This window comes from Podarcis muralis, chromosome 13 (genome assembly GCF_964188315.1).
Source record: "Podarcis muralis chromosome 13, rPodMur119.hap1.1, whole genome shotgun sequence".
Taxonomy (NCBI): Eukaryota; Metazoa; Chordata; class Lepidosauria; order Squamata; family Lacertidae; genus Podarcis; species Podarcis muralis.
Window position 1 is genome coordinate 5,119,024 of NC_135667.1, and position 20,318 is coordinate 5,139,341.

The window sequence follows — 20,318 nt, forward strand, 5'->3', positions numbered from 1 at the left end:
CAGCAGACAACACAGCAAGGGGGGCTTCCAAGAGAAGGCCTGCCGATGAGGAGGAAACTGGGTTCATTTTATTTTACGTTAAGTGTAAAGCTAATCAAACTGGGACAAGGGAGAGATTCCTTGAGGTCTAAGCCAGGTGGTTCCCAATTAGCTAATTACTGAGGACCCCCCATTTTTCAAAAGCCAAACCATGGGCCCCCTACTTTTGAAAATTTTGATAACTCTATATGGTCTGTGCAAAGCATTTTTTTGAAGAAATTGTGGGGTGGCCCCTAATAAGCAAAGGATCTTAGGTATAGTAAAAAAACACACACCGAAAAAACACACCAACAGACCATAAAATTTGTGATATTTCCACAAATTGCCTACCCCCAGACAGTAGAAAAAACTGGTCTCCAGTGCTCCACTACAACTGACTAAAAAAGACAATTGTGTCGCTAACTTGCAAGTGTTCTACAGTGGAACCTCGGGTTGTGAACGTGATCCGTGCGGGAGGCACGTTCGCAACCTGCAGCGCTTGCAACCGGCAGTGCAACCCTTAGATTTTTAAAAGAACTGGTAAGCATGTGAAGCCATCCTATGGAGTGCGCTCTCTCTCTCTCTCTCTCTCTCTCTCTCTCTCTCTCTCTCTCTCTCTCTGCAAGAGCCCAAAGAAACTGTATCAGATGTTTGTGCCCAATCCCAGCTCACTTGCCACCCAGAAAGTCACAGGTTTCCCCCCTGCCAGCGAGAAGACCCTGGTCACGAGCAGAGGCTAAGTGATCCTTGGATTATTATGGTGGCTTTCACTGTGCAATTAACAAGATAAGTGAGTCCCTGGCAGGGGATGGTGCCGCGGACCTCCTGCCTGTGTTCTGCAGACCCCCGGACCCCCAGTTGGGAACCACTGGTCTAGGCTGCAGTGGCATGCCTTGCTAGAGCACATCTGAAACTCTGCTTCCTCAAACATATCATTTTCCTTCCACTCTACAGAGCAACATATCGATCCGAGCTTGCTCGTGCCACCTCTTAGCTTGCGCCAAGCAGAGTGCATGCACCGGGATGCCCATCAACACTCCAACTGCTGCTGCGTCCGAAAGGGCACCGAAAAAGAGGCAGCATATGCAGAAGACTATTTATATGAGAGACCATTCAAACATGCTATTCCTCACTTCTAATGTGAAATGGTAAAAAGGTAAAGGTAAAGGGACCCCTAACCATTAGGTCTCCAGTCGTGACCGACTCTGGGGTTGCGGCACTCATCTCGCTTTACTGGCCGAGGGAGCCGGCGTACAGCTTCCGGGTCATGTGGCCAACATGACTAAGCCGCTTCTGGTGAACCAGAGCAGTGCACGGAAACACCATTTACCTTCCCGCTGGAGTGGTACCTATTTATCTACTTGCGCTTTGATGTGCTTTCGAACTGCTAGGTGGGCAGGAGCAGGGACCGAGCAACGGGAGCTCACCCCGTCGCAGGGATTCGAACCGCCGGCCTTCTGATCGGCAAGTCCTAGGCTCTGTGGTTTAACCCACAGCGCCACCCGCAACCCAATGTGAGATGGTACATCTTAGCAAAACTTTGCAGCATATGGTTCTGCTAACTGGGGGAACGTGCACCTTCCAAGACATAGGTGAAGGCTTGGTCAGGGCTTGATAAAGTATTGGTGAAGACTGAGTAGAAAACAGCTGGAATTTTGTAATGCTGGTACGACGATGTCCTCCTGTGCCCAAGTTTCATCTCTTGAATTACATTTTGGCATTAGTTGCCTGCATCACAAAAATGCAATCCAGTGTGGACTTAATCTCTCTTAACTGGTTCATTGTGCAAATCGGCTGAGTGACGAATCTGGAAGCGAGCACAGCCAGGACTCCTGGGTTCTTCTCGCGGGCACTTTCCCCCAAGTGACTGCACCAAGCGCCCTCGGAGGTGTCCGGCTCCCTCTCGGAGCCTCGCTTTCCCCCTCCGCTTCATGTTCATTAGCGCTGCCGTCTGCCCAGCGTGCCTCTCGCAGCTTCGTTAACCAGCGGAGCCACCGCTGTGAGCGGTTAACGGAGGATAAAAATAGATGGGAGTCTGAGCTCGGGGCTTGGAAACGGGGTCACTGCAGCCGATGGCTGGGAGCTTCTGCTATTGAGATAATGGGGTGGGGGTGGGGCAGAGCAGAGCAGGACTTTAGAGGAAATGGCGGTGGGGCGAAGGGCAGGGGTGGGTCCAGCTGCTGCCGCTGCCGCTACTTCTGGGGTGGAGCAGAGATAAGAACACAAGAAGATTCCTGCATTGCAGGGGGTTGGACTGGATAACCCTTGGAGGTCCCTTCCGATTCTATGATTCAGGCCAGTGGCCCATCTAATCCAGAATTCTGTTCTCAGAGTGGTCAACCAGAGACCCTCTCCCTCCCTCTCCATCCCAGTGACTGGAATTCAAAAGCATTGCCATTCAAGAGCCCTCCACGATTTTGTCTAATCCTCTTTTAAAGACATTTAACTTTGCCAACAAAGGTCCGTATAGTTAAAGCTCTTGTTTTCCCAGTAGTGATGTATGGAAGTGAGAGCTGGACCCTAAAGAAGGCTGATGGCCGAAGAATGGATGCTTTTGAATTCTGGTGCTGGAGAAGACTCTTGAGAGTCCCATGGACTGCAAGAAGATCAAACCTCTCCATTCTGAAGGAAATCAGCCCTGAGTGCTCACTGGAAGGACAGATCCTGAAGCTGAGGCTCCAAGACTTTGGCCACCTCATGAGAAGAGATGACTCCCTGGAAAAGACCCTGATGTTGGGAAAGATGGAGGGCACAAGAAGAAGGGGAGGACGGAGGACGAGATGGTGGGACAGTGTTCTGGAAGAGACCAGCATGAGTTTGACCAAATTGCGGGAGGCAGTGGAAGACAGGAGGGCCTGGCGTGCTCTGGTCCAGGGGGTCACGAGGAGTCAGACATGACTAAACGACAACAACAGTTGCCAACTTCTTTCAGTGCCCTTGCTCCTGTGCTGGAACAGGACACACAGACATTAAGCAGGTGGAGATTTGCTCATCATCCCTCTTCAAGTAGCTCCCGCGGTTCCCAAACTCTGCCACTGCCGCAGACCACTTGAAAATTGCTGAGGGTCTTAGAGTTGTAGATTTGTATGTAGAGCTGGAAGGAACCCAGAGGGTCATTTAGTCCAACCCCTTGCAATGCAGGAATCTCAACATGCGGTTCCCCATCCAGTTCGAATCCAGACCACACCCTGCTTAGCTTTGCAAAAGTACTAGCAGTTTTCTTGCTCCACAGCAGACCACTTATTACTTTTCCTGCCTTCTGTGGCAGTTGTAATGCACCATACCAGGTGCTGCAATATTCTTAATTGCATTTTTACAGACATACCACCAAAGACCACCTGAATGAAGTGTAACGACCACAGCTGCCCCACGAACCACAGACAGGAAACCACCCCTGCTCAGCTTCGTAGAAAAATCTACCGTCTTGTCGCATTGAAGATGGAGGAAGTTTGTTTTTCTGCTGCCCCAGAGGGTAAGACCGGAACCAAACGTTATTCAATATTTATTTCATTTTACACTCCCCTTCATCCATAGATCTCAGGGTAGTTGACAGCATAAAAATACAATGTGAAAGCACAAAATATATAATAAAGTCAGGAACAAAAAGGAAACAGACCAATAACCCCACTCCCAGCCATCCAAATGACAATACTGTAATGGAGATTCCGACTAAATGTCAGGAAGGACTTTCTTTTAAATAATATTTATTAAAGATTTTCTTAAGTTTACAAAAGTACAAGCATTGTCTCCTTTTTTCAGGTTGTGTTTTCTGCAGATCAATCACATTTGCTGTGAGACGTCAGTTATATGCAGTATGGGGTCCCCTCTTCCAACTCTACAATGCTATGATTCTACAAAAACCTGCACAGACTGGCAGCAACCCTCTGGGATTTCACATGGCAGTGTGTGTGTGTGTGTGTGTGTGTGTGTGTGTGTGTGTGTGTGTGTATGTGAGTCTCTCCCAGCCTGGAATTGAACCCGTCACCCAATGCTCTGCTACTGAGCCAGAGGTCTCCCTTGGAGGGGCAGGGGGAGGTGAGAGAGAGAGGTGGTTATGGCAACCCCATTCTCTCCCCCCTTCCCCACATCGGGGCCAAGTATGAAAGTACCCTACCCACCAGCTGCCGCACGGATACGGATCGCGACTTGGCCTCATAATTAAACCATAAGGGACCTGCGGAAAACAGATGGTGGAGGTGAAACAGGCCAGAAACTCAATCGCGGGGCCCCCCACAACTCTCCAGTGGACCAGAACAACCTCAATCGCTCAGAAGGAACCATAGAATTTTAAAGTTGGGAGGAGGGACCCAAAGGGTTCTTTAGCTCAACTTTCTAAAGGTAGGTTTTATGGAACAATATACCCAGCCCTAAAGCAATGACAAACCTAGACAGCATCTTAAAAAGCAGAGACATCACCTTGCCAACAAAGGTCCCTATAGTTAAAGCTATGCTTTTCCCAGTAGTGATGTATGGAAGTGAGAGCTGGACCATAAAGAAGGCTGATTGCCGAAGAACTGATGCTTTTGAATTATGGTGCTGGAGGAGACTCTTGAGAGTCCCATGGACTGCAAGAAGATCAAACCTCTCCATTCTTAAGGAAATCAGCCCTGAGTGCTCACTGGAAGGACAGATCCTGAAGCTGAGGCTCCAAGACTTTGGCCACCTCATGAGAAGAGAAGACTCCCTGGAAAAGACCCTGATGTTGGGAAAGATGAAGGGCACAAGGAGAAGGGGACGACAGAGGACAAGATGGTGGGACAGTGTTCTCGAAGCTACCAGCATGAGTTTGACCAAACTGCAGGAGGCAGTGGAAGACAGGAGGGCCTGGCGTGCTCTGGTCCAGGGGGTCATGAAGAGTCGGACACGACTAAACAACAACAACAACATACCCAGCCCTGAGCCTGTGCCAGATCAAAGGACAGGGGAGCCCCCGCCCACTTCCTAGATAACCCCTACACTTCAAGACAAGGCGCTTGACAGCAACGCAGGGACCACACACCCCATGCTGACTGGGGCTGCTGGGAGTTGTAGCCCCAAACAGCTACCTGGGGGAGGGCATCAGGTTGGCAAAAGGTGAGCTACCTGGTCCAAGTAGAGAACAGGTTGCAGATGGTAGAAGGGGTAGGTTACTGAGGTCCTATATATCTGTCTAACCCCAGGGCACAATTGCACAGGGAATATCTCCTGTGCAAGCCATATTGAGCATCCCTAAAGACTTGTGTGCCAAGGGGCAAGACTGGGTTTTCTGCCATGGGTATCCAGAGCTCTTGGCCCTTTGGAAGCGATAGCCCCAGGTGACTCAAGCCCTGCAGGAAAACCCTCAGTCACCTGGCCAGGGGGGACATTAAGGACCCCTGACCATTAGGTCCAGTCGTGACAGACTCTGGGGTTGCAGCGCTCATCTCACTTTATTGGCCGAGGGAGCCGGCGTACAGCTTCTGGGTCATGTGGCCAGCAGGACTAAGCCGCTTCTGGCAAACCAGAGCAGCACATGGAAAAACCGTTTACCTTCCCGCCAGAGTGGTACCTATTTATCTACTTGCACTTTGACGTGCTTTTGAACTGCTAGGTTGGCAGGAGCAGGGACCAAGCAACGGGAGCTCACCCCGTCACGGGGATTCGAACCGCCGACCTTCTGATTGCCAAGCCCAAGAGGCTCAGTGCCCCCCACGTCCCTCAGGGGGGACATTACCCCCCCCAATCCTGGAGGCCCAATAAAGTGACTAATAATCCATCAATCTCCCTGTCCGTAATCAAAACCTATTCCAGGGGGTAACAGTCCAAGTCCAGATACTATTAGTGGTTATTGGGTGCTGAAAACGGCATATGCCATGTCTGCTTGTGCCGGTTCAGTGGTATGCCAAAAAGCACTCTCTACATGCTCAGGGGTCACTAGCTGAAAAAGACTTTCACCCACCCCCCAGCACAAATTTTGTTCTCTTCTGATTGTAGTGATCGCCCCTCCCCATGCCCTTAAACCTCAGTTTGGGGTTTCCTCTGCACAATGCACTTATCCTCCCTCCCTCCCCCCAAAAAAGTTAATATGCCATAAACATCCTTAGGAGCCTTCTGTACACAGCAATGGTTGGATATAAATACTGAACATAAATAATAAATATTCAGCAATGTTTTCATCTACATCTTCAAGAGGAATGAGATCAGAAGCAGGAATACAATTTGCGGCCCAAAATAGAACACTATACCTGTATTTTTACCTAAATGCATCAACCTCCTTTGTGCGAAGACACACACACACACAAACACATATACATATTAATTTCTTTCTTGCAGAACTGAGGTCCTTGACCTTCACCTCTAGCTAGGGCCGCCCCCCCCCCCCGCCATGCAAACCCCCTGGCTCCCCACCCCTGCACCCTCCCCGCTTTCCCACAGCCCCCAAGGAACAGACACGACTCCGCTCCTCCTGTTGAAAGTTCAGCATCTTCTGCTTTTAATCTGGCTTTCTAACCTCGGAACTGGGCTGGCTCCGGCCCAGGGCAACCTGAGCAGAGGCGCAGAGCGGCAATTATGGGCTCTGCGAGGCGGTTTGGAAGCCGGCCAGCCCCAGCAACAACCCTACTCTGTGGTGCACCAGGGGAATTGGACCCAGGAGTCCTGGCCGCCTGCCAGGCCCATCCCAACCTCGCTCGAAAACCCACTCCACTCGGCTCCACGCCTGTGCCAGAAAACTCAGGAGTCCTGGCTCTCTTCCCCCACAACCTATTTCTAGGCAGGCAACACACACACACACACACACACACACACACACACACACACACAGCACATAAAAGGAAACCCCAGAGTCCTCCTGCCTCCACGTTTTCATATATCCCCCCCCCCAAAAAAAAACCACTCAGCCAGAAATAACAGCCTCTTCATGAAACACCACCACTAGGCCTCACTGCCCTTCCTGGGTCTGAGGACTTGTGCCAGAGGGGTAGCACAGGCCTAAATTGGGCTGGGATGAGAATGAGGGGAGATTCGAGGAGTGCTTGGGGTGGGGGTGGTTCCAGTTCCTTTCTCTTCCACGGCCCTCCCCTGCATTACTGCAACATTCAGACATTACGCCAAAACAAATGCAGAGAGATTCTGGGTGGCCCCTAAATTTTTTTAGCATCCAAACTTGACCTTCTTCCCTCGCCACAATCCCTCTCCGGGGAAACCTGCAGAATGTGGATTTCTCCAGATTGTGTTAAGCTACCACTACACCCCCCCCACGCCCCTCCCTGACCTCCCAGAGGTGATGGGCTCCCATTATTCCACCGTAATCCGTATCACACCCCACTCTCCCAATTTTCTTTTTTTAAAAAAACCTCCATTCAGAGTTTTTTCACAAGTTCATGGGGGGGGGGTCCTCCCTCCCCCGCCTTTATGCACCCCTCTTTGGTCCAACCCGGTAGATCCTATGTCCCTCCCCCTGTTTCAGAGAACCCAGGCGTCCTGGATCACAGGCACAGCACAGCACACCCCCCACAAGGCTCTCTCCTCCCCACCCACCCTTTCTTGTGAGCAAATGGATTAACCTTGGGGTTAGCAGAGATCCGTCCCAACTTTGATTAAAATGCCAAATATGAAGAGAGAGATTGGAAGTGTGGCGTCTGTGCAGTTCTGAGTGTGCTGGTGGGGAGGGCAGCAGTAACTACTGCCCCCCCCCCGCTTCGGCCTCTTTGTGCCCACCCCCCCATTCCAAAACAGCTCCTCTAAGAGGAACCAAACTCGCTGTGTAGTCCAGAGTTAGATGAGACCCCCCTTTCCCCTTCAGCCTTTTGAGGTTCAGGGAGAGCTTTTCTACCCAGGACCCCCCCCCAATCTTTCCTCCTTCATCCCATTAGTTCTCTTACCTCCCCCCCCCCCACATTTAGGGTAGGATCCTGGCCTGACACAACCTCTGTTTGTAGGTCAGAATTTCTTCTCAAAGAACCCAGGAGTCCTGGGACCCCTAGTATCGAAGTATCTACAAGGGACAAGTTAAGTTCACACTCCCCCCCCCCCTTTTCCCACCCCCCAATAGCTGCCCCTGGGATTTTGCTCCCTTTTAACATGCCATTCCTGCTTCTCCTTGCCCTCTGGACCACATCCTCCGCAAGCTGCACCCCAACAAAGCCCCCCCCGCCGCAGAGGATGAGCTGCCAGCCTCAGAAAAAGCCAAAATCCCACCTCTTCATCCTCCCCCCCACTCAAGAATTTTGCAAAGAAGCATCTCAAAAAATATTGCTTCCACATGTGGTGTGAGACTCCCCCCCCCCCCATCGCGTCTTCCCTGCAAGGTCCTTCTTCCTCTGCAGAATCTTCCTTCTCCCCCCCCCACCAAATCCTCTCTCTCCACCCCATCCCCATTGGCAGCAGACACCACCTCCCGCGGGGTGTCCTGCAAACGACTGCGACTCTGCCCCCCTCCTCATAATCTCAGGCAGAGATTTCTCCTTAGTAACCCCACAGCACCCCCCCACCCCAGCAGTTTAAACTCCTTTAACCTTCCTCTGGGACAGGGGGTGAGGTCCCGTGCCAGACCACCAGCTCCCTTCATCCTGCCCACCCCCGCAAGCCGTCTGCATGGATCCCCCCAAGCCTAAAAACCCCTCCCCCCGCTCCAGCCCCCCCCCTTCTCGATATCCCATCCCCCATCAGAAAAAAAGACCCTACCTGTAGTTCATGCCCGTGGCCCGGCCGGTGGACTCCCTCAAGAGGAAGGCGATGTGGGGCAAGTTCTGCCCGGGCGCCCGCGGCCCAATGGCTAGCCGGGGTCCCTTGCCGGGGGGCTGGTACCCCCCATTGCCTTGCCCCCCGCTGCCCTGGCCCCGCGTCCCCCCGCCGCACAGCCGGTCATCGCTGCTCCGGCTCCGCAGGTTCTGCTCCGTGCAGGCGATGGAAACTTGCATGGCTCAGCCGGGGACCCCCCCCAACACCCAAAGGTGTGTGTCCCCCCCCCCACAACGCACCCAGGGGCTTATGGGCTGTGGGCGCCTGGCAGCCTCCTTCCCTGTGGGGGGAGCTGCATGCAAAAAGGGGGGCAGGGAAGTCTTTGACGGGAGGGGTGCTGAGATGGGGGGGGGACTGCAGTGGGGGGCGAGGAAGAGGAGAGGGAGGGCACCCTCAGTACAGCTGCTGTCCGGGATGCCGCTCCTCGCCCCGGTTTAGCTGGGCCTCATTTGCATGCCAGGCTCCTCCCCCGCCGGCCTTTTTTGTGGGTGGGTGGGGGAGAGGCGAGGGGACCCGCTGCGTTGGAGGAGGAAGGATGCTCGGGGATGCAGGCGAAGATGCAGGCAGAGGCGGAGATGGGGAAAGCATCCTCTGGACCGCCGCCTCCACTTCCTCCTCCTAAAGCTCTTAGGGAGAGGGAGGGGGGCAGCAGGACTCCTGGGCTCGCGGGGATTGGCGTATGTGACTGGGGGGTGGAGGTTTGGGGGGGGGGGAGAGGGCGGAAAAACGAAAGACCACGACAGCTGCGGAAAGCTTTTAACGGGGACACGTGTTGCCCCCGCTGCTCTTAACCCCCCTACCTCTCTCTTGGCTCGGATAATCCACCCAAAGAGGAATGATGGATAAAGTTAAGAGAATCCATAAAAATAAAAAGGTGGGGGAGAGAAAGGATTTGGGGTAATAGCAGTTTAGGACTTTAAGCGTGGAGAGATGAGGGGGGGTTGAGGGGAGCACTTAATGGGGGAGGGACAAACAGCCACGAGGGTGGTCTGTTTCAGTGGGGAGGGTGTGCAGTGGGGAACATGGAATAGGGGTGAGATGGGAGTAGAGGAATTGGGGGGCAAGGAAGAAGCCCCTCTCCCCAAGGGGAATGGGGGAAACTGGTGGTTCTGCAAGGCACCCTTCTGGAGGCAAGTTGGAAGGGCAGCTGATCCACCCCCATCCCCCCACATTTGGACAATATTATGGCACCAACTAAAGCAGCCCTAGGGGACGCAGGTGGCGCTGTGGGTTAAACCACAGAGCCTAGGACTTGCCGATCAGAAGGTTGGCAGTTCGAATCCCCGCGACGGGTTGAGCTCCCGTTGCTCAGTCCCAGCTCCTGCCAACCTAGCAGTTTGAAAGCACGTCAAAGTGCAAGTAGATAAATAGGTACCGCTCCGGCGGGAAGGTAAATGGTGTTTCTGTGTGCTTCTCTGGTTCGCCAGAAGAGGCTTAGTCGTGCTGGCCACATGACCTGGAAGCTGTACGCTGGCTCCCTCGGCCAATAAAGCGAGATGAGCGCCGCAACCCCAGAGTCGGCCACGACTGGACCTAATGGTCAGGGGTCCCTTTACCTTTAAAGCAGCCCTCCTGGACTAGTAGCCACAGAGAGTCTCATCCCCCATGAGTTTGTCGAAGCCTCTTTTAAACCCATCCAACTTGGGGACCATCACCGAGTCATGAGTATTCCAAAGTTTAACTAGGTGCTGTGTGAAGGACTTTCTTCTGACCTGAATATTCCAGTGTTCAGTGGGCGCCCATGGGAAAAGATTTCTTCCTCTTCACTCCCTTCACAATGCATAATGCTATGAACTTCCATCATGTCGCTTCTGGGGGCTCATGCACCTTTTGTGGTGTTTTTCCAGGCACAGATCCACACTTTAAAGCTGTGTCCAAGCCCTCTTTATTTGCCCCAGCTTTTTCCCCCTGGAGAAACCCCCGCTATTTACTGATGAATCAGAGCAAAGGCAGAAGAAAACCCGAATTGCCGTTTGTTCCGATTCAGCGTTAAAGAGCGGGGCTTCCTGGGGAAAGCAGTGGTGTGTGCTCAGACATGGAGCTTTAAAGTGCAGACCTTTACTGAGAAAGTGTGGGGCACAAAAGAAGTGTGGATGAGCCCTTACTCAACCTTTCGCTAAACAGTCCCAAATGTCACCACCTTTTCTCATAGGCGAGTTGCTCCATCCCCCTGTCCTTTTCTGAACCTTTTCCAGCTCTACAATATCCGCTTTGAGGCAAGGCGACCAGAACGGTATGCGGTATTGAGTGTGGTCGCACCGTAAATTTGAAGAACCACATTATGACTGTGGCAGCTTTATTTTCAAATTCCCATAGCCTGGAATTTGGATTTCCCCCACAGCTGCCACACACTGCGTCAACACCTCCATCGAGCTGCCCGCTGTGACCTCAGATTCTCATTCTGGACCCGGGTTGCTGGCCCAGCTGTCAGGCAAAGTGCAGGAGCTGCCTCAGGTGGCAGATGTGAGACCCAGGTGAGCAGCATGCGCTGCCCTGCTTCGTCCTCCCAGGTGAGACTATCCCATCACTAGTGTCGGAAGAAAGGTTCGACAGTCTGTGCTTCTCTATGTGGAAGGGGATTCGGGCGAATTATCCTCTGCCTCGGGCAACAAAATGGACATTTGACGCAGCTGAATGTTGGAAGATTCAGGTCGGATAAAATAAGGTACTTCTTCGCAGCAAACTGTGGGAACTCCTTGCCACAGGAGGGAGTGAGGCCACTATCTTGGATGGATTTAAAAGAGGAGCAGACCAATTATTGGAGGCTAAGGCTATCAATAAGGGTGGCGCTGTGGGTTAAACCACAGAGCCTAGGACTTGCCGATCAGAAGGTCGGCAGTTCAAATCCCCGCGACAGGGTGAGCTCCCGTTGCTCGGTCCCTGCTCCTGCCAACCTAGCAGTTCGAAAGCACACCAGTGCAAGTAGATAAATAGGTACTGCTCTGGCGGGAAGGTAAACGGCGTTTCCGTGCGCTGCTCTGGTTCGCCAGAAGCGGCTTAGTCCTGCTGGCCACATGACCCGGAAGCTGTACGCTGGCTCCCTCAGCCAATAAAGCGAGACGAGCGCCGCAACCCCAGAGTCGGCCACGACTGGACCTAATGGTCAGGTGTCCCTTTACCTTTAAGGCTATCAATGGCTACTAGCCAGAGGCTGAAATGCTTCTGGACAGCGGTTGATGGAAACTGCAGGAGGGGAGAGAGTGGCCTTGCACTCGGCCCTGCCTGGGGGTTCCTCACAATGGGCACCTGGTCGGCCACTGAGAGAACAGGATGCTCAACTGAATGGGCCTGATCCTGCAGGGCTTTTCTCATGCCCATGTTCCTTCGGCCCAGCCTGGCCCTGTCCAATGAGTTTCGTCTCTTTAAATGGAGTAGACCAAGGGTAGGCAAACTAAGGCCCGGGGGCCAAATCGGGCCCAATCGCCTTCTAAATCCAGCCCGCAGACGGTCTGGGAATCAGTGTGTTTTTACATGAGTAGAATGTGTGCTTTTATTTAAAATGCATCTCTGGGTTATTTGTGGGTTATAGAAATTGGTTCATTCCCCCCCCCCCAAAAAAAAATAGTCTGGCCCCCCACAAGGTCTGAGGGACAGTGGACCGGCCCCCTGCTGAAAAAGGTTGCTGACCCCTGGAGTAGACCTTAACAAATACGGTTGAGGCAACCTTTGTCTGCAAATACAGTGGTACCTCGGGTTACATACGCTTCAGGTTACAGACTCCACTAGCCCAGAAATAGTACCTCGGGTTAAGGACTTTGCTTCAGGATGAGAACAGAAATCGTGCTCCGGCGGCACGGCAGCAGCAGGAGGCCCCATTAGCTAAAGTGGTGCTTCAGGTTAAGAACGGACCTCCAGAACGAATTAAGTACTTAACCCGAGATACCACTGTAGTTGGTTGGTTCCATGGCGAAGTTATTGGGAATTTGCAACCAGCAACCCAGTTCAATTCTTGGTGGAGCCGCGTTAAGGGAAGGTATTGTAACGCCTGCTTCCCACACAGAAGCTCCCATGTTCAATCCCTGATGGCATTTCCAGGTAGGGCTGGGATAGCCTGAAACTCTGGAGAGCTGTTGCCAGTCCGTGTTGGCAATACTGAGCTAGATGGATCCCAAGGGTCTGACTCCACCTATTTTTTTTAATTGTTATTATTATTAATTGAATTTGTTAGCTGCTTATCTTGATCTGGGCAGCCCAAAGTGACTTACAACCAATCAGGCGGACAACCCCGTGCCACAGAGATTCATCAAAAACATCCCACACACTTCTAAAAGGGCACAGATGGTTAAAGGACAAAGGCTTTTCAAAAAAAAATGAAAGAAGGAATGAGAAAAATACAGAATTTATATCCATAATGTAAGATAATTGCTAAAGTAATCAAAATTCCAAAAGTTATTGTGAGTTATCTGGTTCATTTCTTATCACTGGCTCGCTCAGTTGCAACACACATCCAACCGGGAAATTTCCAAAGGTTCGTAATGTTTTAATCAAAATAATTGCTAGATATATGCTCCATGCAAATTCACTCACACACACAACAGAGGAAGGAACCTAACAGATTTGAGCTCCTCTAAAACCAATTTCCGCAAGTGCTTTCCATTATTATAAACGTACTAGATTCTGTTCCTATGTTGTTTGTCGGTAGGGACGTGGGTGGCGCTGTGGTCTAAACCGATTGGAAGGTTGGAGGTCCGAATCCATTCTAAGGGGGTGACCTCCCATTGCTCTGTCCCAGCTTCTGCCAACCTAGCCGTTCAAAAGCATACGAGTGCAAGTAGATAAATAGGGACCGCTGCGGTGGGAAGGTAAACGGTGTCCCATTGCGCCAGAAGTGTTTTAGTCATGCTGGCCACATGACCCAGAAAGCTGTCTGTGAGCAATTGCTAGCTTCCTTGGCCAGAAAGTGAATGAGTTCCACACCCCATAGTCACCTTTGACTGGACTTAACTGCCCAGGGCTCCTTTACTTATGTTCTGCTTCCTATGTTCCTCTGCAAGTTTGGCTGCTGCCATCCCTCTCTCCTCCCCTTTTGTGCCCAGCGGAGGCCAGAGATGAAAAAGTTGATCAGTTTCCCCTTTGGACCTCGCCACCACTGCCCACCTGCTCACCTCGGCTGCTTGAAGTGGTTGCCTAACGATAGGGCCGGCCTGCATTAGAAGGACCAGCTGTGACAATGGCTCTATGTAGCTCCTCTGAAGACACTATTAGTCACTCGTAAATATGCAGGGCCTTGATAAATGTCCTGCTTTTACATTAAGATAATTCAGTGCTAAGGGGTCGTTGTTTTTCCACAACCCGTAAAAAAGGAAAGGAAAAAATAAACCAGGGGAGGTGTGTAATTAAAGCTTACCTCTCACCCCCCCCTTGAGAGAACAGGAACTGACATTAAGGAAATGCACGGGAACGTGTGGGATGCCATTTGCTTGACGCAAGGTCGTCTAGACAACAAATCAGAACGGATGCCCAATAAACAGTCAATCTCGTCTAACCCCACAGCAAAAATTGGTGAAAACAAGTCTGGTTGACCTTTGCCCCAAGCCTCCTTCTGCTCAGACCTGCTGGGTGGCTACATTCCCTCTTAAACAGCTGTGCTGTGTTCAACAGCGGTTGAACTCGCACTTGCCACCTGAGGCCCATAATTCACCCAAGAAATGCAATGGTGGATTTTCAGGAAAGCGGCTGGCAGCTCGGCAGGTAGATCACCTGTTTTGTGTGCAGGAGGTCACAGGTTCTCAAGGTGGAGCTGGGAAACATCTGTGCCTGAAATCCTTGGAAGCCACCACTGGCTTGGTCTGACTAGGTATAAACCAGCTTCCAGAATTTAAGAGGGAACCAATGAGCAGGAAGGCATATTCCTATCCTTGGCCACAATTCCAGTCTCATTTATTTACCGTATTTTTCGCTCTATAAGACGCACCAGACCACAAGACGCACCTAGTTTTTGGAGGAGGAAAACAAGGGAAAAAATATTCTGAATCTCAGAAGCCAGAACAGCAAGAGGGATCGCTGCGCAGTGAAAGCAGCGATCCCTCTTGCTGTTCTGGCTTCTGGGATAGCTGCGCAGCCTGCATTCGCTCCATAAGACGCACACACATTTTCCCTTACTTTTTAGGAGGGGGAAAGTGAGTCTTATAGAGCAAAAAATACGGTATTTATATCCCATCTCTAAAGAGCTCAAGGTGGCGCACATTTATCCCAACACCCCTGTGAGGTAGGCCGGGCTGAGAGAGGCAGTGACTGGCCCCCAGGCCACCACCCAGTGAGCTTCCTGGCTGAGCAGGAATTTGAACCCTGGTCTCTCCCAGGTCCTGCTCTGACTCTCTAACCACTACACCACACTGTCTCTTGAATCCTGCACCCGGCTTCTTTTACCTGCATCCCACAGACGAGTCAGGCAGAGGGTCAATTCCATGGCTGGCCAGGAAGGCACCCAGTCCGCTGTCAGGGCTGCTGCAGCATTGGGGATGCAGAGGAGACGGGCTCTTCCTCTTCAGGCCGCCCCTCCCAGTCCGTGGCGGGGTGCGCCGCAGTGGGGTCCCAAAGGCGTCCGTGCCGTGCGGCTTGTAGGGGTACATGGTGCGGCGTCGGCGGGAGCGAGAGAGCGGCTGGCGGAAGGGCAGCCGTGTGGCTGTGTGACGCCCCTTGCCTTCAGATGGGGAAAGACGTTCGCCACCCACCTTCCTACGTGTTTCGTGGAAGGGGGGCAAACGAAGGCACGGAGGGGGCGGCAAAGCCCCTGAGCCTTCGTCACCTCTCAGTTGTGGAGATGCGAGGTGTCGGCTGAGGAAGCCGGAGGGAGAAGGAGCCAGGGTGGGTGGGAGCCGATGACAGCGGCGCGCAGAAGTTATTTCGGGCCATCTCAGGAGTGCTGTGTGCCAGGGCCTGGCAGTTACCCTCTGCTCTCTCAAGGGCAACGCCCAAGGGGTGAGCCCTTCCTGGGGAAACTCCAGCACTGTATGCAACTGTGGTGGTGGTGGGGAACATAACAGGGCTTTTTGTGTGTGGAAAAAGTGCCACCATCATCATATCCTGCTGGGTGGTTCAGTGGTTAGAGTGTTGGACAAAGACCTGGGAGAGTTGTTGTTGTTGAGTCGTTTAGTCGTGTCCGACTCTTCGTGACCCCCTGGACCAGAGCACGCCAGGCCCTCCTGTCTTCCATTGCCTCCCGCAGTTTGGTCAAACTCATGCTGGTAGCTTCGAGAACACTGTCCAACCATCTCGTCCTCCGTCGTCCGCTTCTCCTTGTGCCCTCCATCTTTCCCAACATCAGGGTCTTTTCCAGGGAGTCTTCTCTTCTCATGAGGAGGCCAAAGTGTTGGAGCCTCAGCTTCAGGATCTGCCCTTCCAGTGAGCACTCAGGGCTGATTTCCTTCAGAATGGAGAGGTTTGATCTTCTTGCAGTCCATGGTACTCTCAAGAGTCTCCTCCAGCACCAGAATTCAAAAGCATCCATTTTTCAGCGATCAGCCTTCTTTGTGGTCCAGCTCTCACTTCCAGGGTTCAAATCCCCACCTGGCTATTAAGCTCGCTGGGTGTAACTTTGGGCTAGGCACTGCCTCTCTCTCGACCTGACCTTCCTCACAGGGGTGTTAAATGAGACGGGGGAGAACTACGTATAAAACTTTGAGCTCCTTGGAAGGGGGAGGGGGAAAGGTAGGATGAAATCACAGTAAATATATATATATAAATAACAAAGCCAGCTTCCTAGGCCATGTAGTAAATCGCCTGCAGCAGCTCACAAAACTCTGACTGCTGTGCCTGTCCATGCACACCTGAAAGAAGCAAGGAATTGCACTGACTAAAGCAACAAATCCTTCTTTCCTTGCCTCTGGTCACCTGCAGGCACTATCAGCTCACCGTAGGTGAGCAGGAAGAACGGCTATTGCCAAACTCTGGATTAGGAATCAAGACTTGCTGTTTCGATAGGACGTCTTCTGGCTCAGGCTCTCCGCCCTCAAGAAAGAAGCCTGAATCAGATATTATGACATCTACATTTGCAGAGTTTCCAAAGGACCTAGGATGTGTGTACCTCCTCCGTTCCCTTAACTCCCTGTCAGGGGAAAAGGCAGGGTATAAATAGATATATTATAATAATTATTAACCTGCTATCTGCTTTTTTAAGAATTCAGAGAGCTAGATCACAGGTGGATTTAACATTTTTGCATGCAGATTTAAGTGAGTTAGCATATGCAAAGGGGGCCTCCCCTCTCTCTCCCCAAAAGCGTAATGCTTAATATACTCTGTATTTCTTTAAGGGCCAATTTGTTCCCATCAAGGGTGAGTTGGCAGCTGGCAGGACTGGGTGGGAGTTTCCACAAGCTCCCTGCTGGGTTGAGGACATCCTGGGAGATGGGAGATGACAGAGTCACCAAGATGCCTCATCGGAGCTGACACCAAAAGCTGGAAGCGGTGGGTGTGCTCGCCCAGCCCAGCACGCCTGCCCCCTTCTCTTCCTCCCACCTCCAGGAGAATGACACAAAAATCAGATCTATGTAACACACATCTATGTAAGGGGGCCGCGCGGGGAGTGACCGTGGTGCAAAGTCAGCCAAATTTGCTCAAAGGTCGACCCACAAGACAATGGCAAGCGCTCCACTTTGCAAAGTGTAAGCCTCTCTCAGCTTCCCCAAAAAAATCATGCAGGGGGGGGGGGAGATACACCTGCAATTCTCATACATGGCAACCAAAACCACCTTTCCCCAACCTGGTGCCCTCCAGATGTTTTGAATTCCAGCTCCCATCAGCTGCAGCCAGATGTGTTAGTCCAATCGCCTGCCATGCAGAAATCGCAATTCGATATCATGGACGACCATTTTTTTCTGTTTAAAAAACTTACAGTGTCCACCACCTTTGTTCTGCTATTTGAATGGCTCTTACCATCAAAAGAAGGCAAGAAGGGACGCAGGTGGCGCTGTGGGTTAAACCACAGAGCCTAGGACTTGCCGATCAGAAGGTCGGTGGTTCGAATCCCCGTGACGGGGTGAGCTCCCGTTACTCAGTCCCTGCTCCTGCCAACCTAGCAGTTCAAAAGCACGTCAAAGTGCAAGTAGATCAATAGGTACCACTCCGGCGGGGAGGTAAACGGTGTTTCCGTGCGCTGCTCTGGTTTGCCAGAAGCGGCTTAGTCCTGCTGGCCACATGACCCGGAAGCTGGACGCCGGCTCCCTCGGCCAATAAAGCGAGATGAGCACTGCAACCCCAGAGTTGGTCACGACTGGACCTAATGGTCAGGGGTCCCTTTACCTTTTTACCTTTACCATCAGAAAGTGGTAATGTTCCTAAGGTTTAATCAGAATCTCCATTCTTGTAATTTGGTATGGGTTCTACTCTCTGGACCAGCAGAAAACAAGGTCATGCCCTCCGAGTCTTCTCTTCTCCAGGTTGAATGTGCCCAACTCCCTTAACTGTTCCCCAAAAGGCACCTGGTTCCTCGCAAGGCTTTGCAAGCCCTTTATCGTATTGGTCGCTCCACTCTGCATACCTTCTAGCTTGTCAATAGCCTTCTGAATCTGTGGTGCCCAGGACTGGACACAGGATTCCAGGTGGGGTTTGAGGCAGAATGGAGTAGTCTAAACCACTGAGCCTCTTGGGCTTGCTGATCGGAAGGTCGGTGGTTCAAATCCCCATGACAGAGTGAGCTCCCATTGCTCTGTCCCAGCTCCTGCCAACCTAGCAGTTTGAAAGCACGCCAGTGTGAGGATAAATAGGTACCACTGCGGCGGGAAGGTAAACGGCGTTTCCGTGAGCTCTGGTTTCCGTCATGGTATCATAGAATCATAGAATCATAGAGTTGGAAGAGACCACAAGGGCCATTGAGTCCAACCCCCTGCCAAGCAGGAAACACCATCAGAGCACTCCTGACAGATGGTTGTCAAGCCTCTGCTTAAAGACCTCCAAAGAAGGAGACTCCACCACACTCCTTGGCAGCAAATTCCACTGTCGAACAGCTCTTACTGTCAGGAAGTTCTTCCTAATGTTTAGGTGGAATCTTCTTTCTTGTAGTTTGGATCCATTGCTCCGTGTCCGCTTCTCTGGAGCAGCAGAAAACAGCCTTTCTCCCTCCTCTATATGACATCCTTTTATATATTTGAACATGGCTATCATATCACCCCTTAACCTCCTCTTCTCCAGGCTAAACATGCCCAGCTCCCTTAGCCGTATCCCGTTGTGCCATAAGTGGTTTAGTCCCGCTGGCCACATAACCCTGAAAGCTGTCTGTGAACAAACGCTGGCTCCCTCGGCCTGAAAGCGAATGACTGCCGCAACCCCATAGTTGCCTTTGACTGGACTTAACCACCCAGGGGTCCTTTACACCTTTTACCTTTACCTGGCAACTTACATTCACCAGGAGCGACGCCTCAACACTTTCCACACACTCTGTGTCAGGAAGATTTTGGGCATGGCATGGCAGGGCAGAGTCTCAAACAAAGATGAGCTCTCCCAAGGCCACAATCGCAGCATCTTCATACTCCTGTCATGTCCACAGGATGGAAGAGGGCAGGAACTTAGAGAACATGCTCTACGGGGAGCTGGCTTCAAAAACCAGGTCTGCTGGCAGACCAACTGAGGTGAAACGGGAAGGCGCTGTCCCCTCCGCCATAGCCTCATGTCATGCAGCTGATAATAATAAAAAGTTCAAAACAAACCCCAAACAATCAATTCTTCCAGCGAGAGCAAAATAGCTACTACAGAGGCACCCACCAGGGAGCAGGAAATCACTAATTTAAAGGGGGCATTTCTTTTTTTCCTTTTTTAATATAAAAAAACCCTAAGTGGAGATTCCCAGCTGGTATCTGTATCGGATCTGAAACTGCTGGCATTTTTTGTTTAAAAAATAATTGTTTTATATGTAAATGCATTTTTTATTTTTATTAAAGAAAAAATCCAATTGTTTTAACTCTCTCTGTGTGTGTTTATTGCATTGTAAATTGCTTCAAGTTGCCTCCTAGAAATTGATTCATAAATAAAATAAACGATTCAGTAATGCCGTGGATAGAATGGAAAGAAGCAAGGGCCCAGGGCCTCAAGAGTCCTTTTCCCAGTATATATTGGACAAGCTGCCGCTGCAATTGCACTTTGAAAAATTCTCATTTTAATTTGGGCTCAGTTATTATTACTCTCTCTCTTTCTTTCCCCAGCCTCCCTCCCCCTGGTTTTACTACTCATTGATCTTCATTCGATGTCATCTTTATATGGTTAGTGTTGGTATTGTTGTTAGCCAGTGGGGGCCCCTCCAGCTGGAGGGCAAATAATATATCCACACAGAAAACACTGGAACAGACCGCTCTGGCCATTATGTCCTGGAGGGGGGGGCAGTGACCAAATCTGGAGAAAAGAGGAAAGCTTAAGACGAGCCCTTAAACTGGACCAGACCAAAATGAGCCCATCTAGTCTGGCACCCTGTTCTCACAGTGGCCAACCAGATACTCCAATGGGATAAGAGCAATTCCCTTTTAATTCCCAGTAACTGGTATCCAGACACATGCTGCCTTCTCCTGTAGAGGCAGAACCTAGTCATTGTGGCCAGTGGCCACTGAAAGCCTCCTCATCCATGAATGTGTCTGCGGAGGTCAGGTGGGATTACTATGAGGAATTATGAAATA

The 20,318-nt window shown here is 51.4% G+C and overlaps 1 protein-coding gene across 2 annotated transcripts in view; it reads right to left on the reverse strand.

Annotated features, from left to right (window-relative positions):
* KCNAB3 (potassium voltage-gated channel subfamily A regulatory beta subunit 3) overlaps positions 1–9,330 on the reverse strand; it is a 36,795-nt gene extending 27,465 nt beyond the window's left edge. The window contains exon 1 of one of the 2 annotated variants that reach the window (XM_028703282.2): positions 8,662–9,330. In XM_028703282.2, the coding sequence (XP_028559115.2) occupies positions 8,662–8,897 (236 nt within the window). In that variant the 5' untranslated portion in view covers positions 8,898–9,330. The remainder of the gene's footprint in view (positions 1–8,661) is intronic. The other variant, XM_028703283.2, reaches the window with a different exon arrangement.
* Between the last annotated feature and the right edge of the window lie 10,988 nt (positions 9,331–20,318).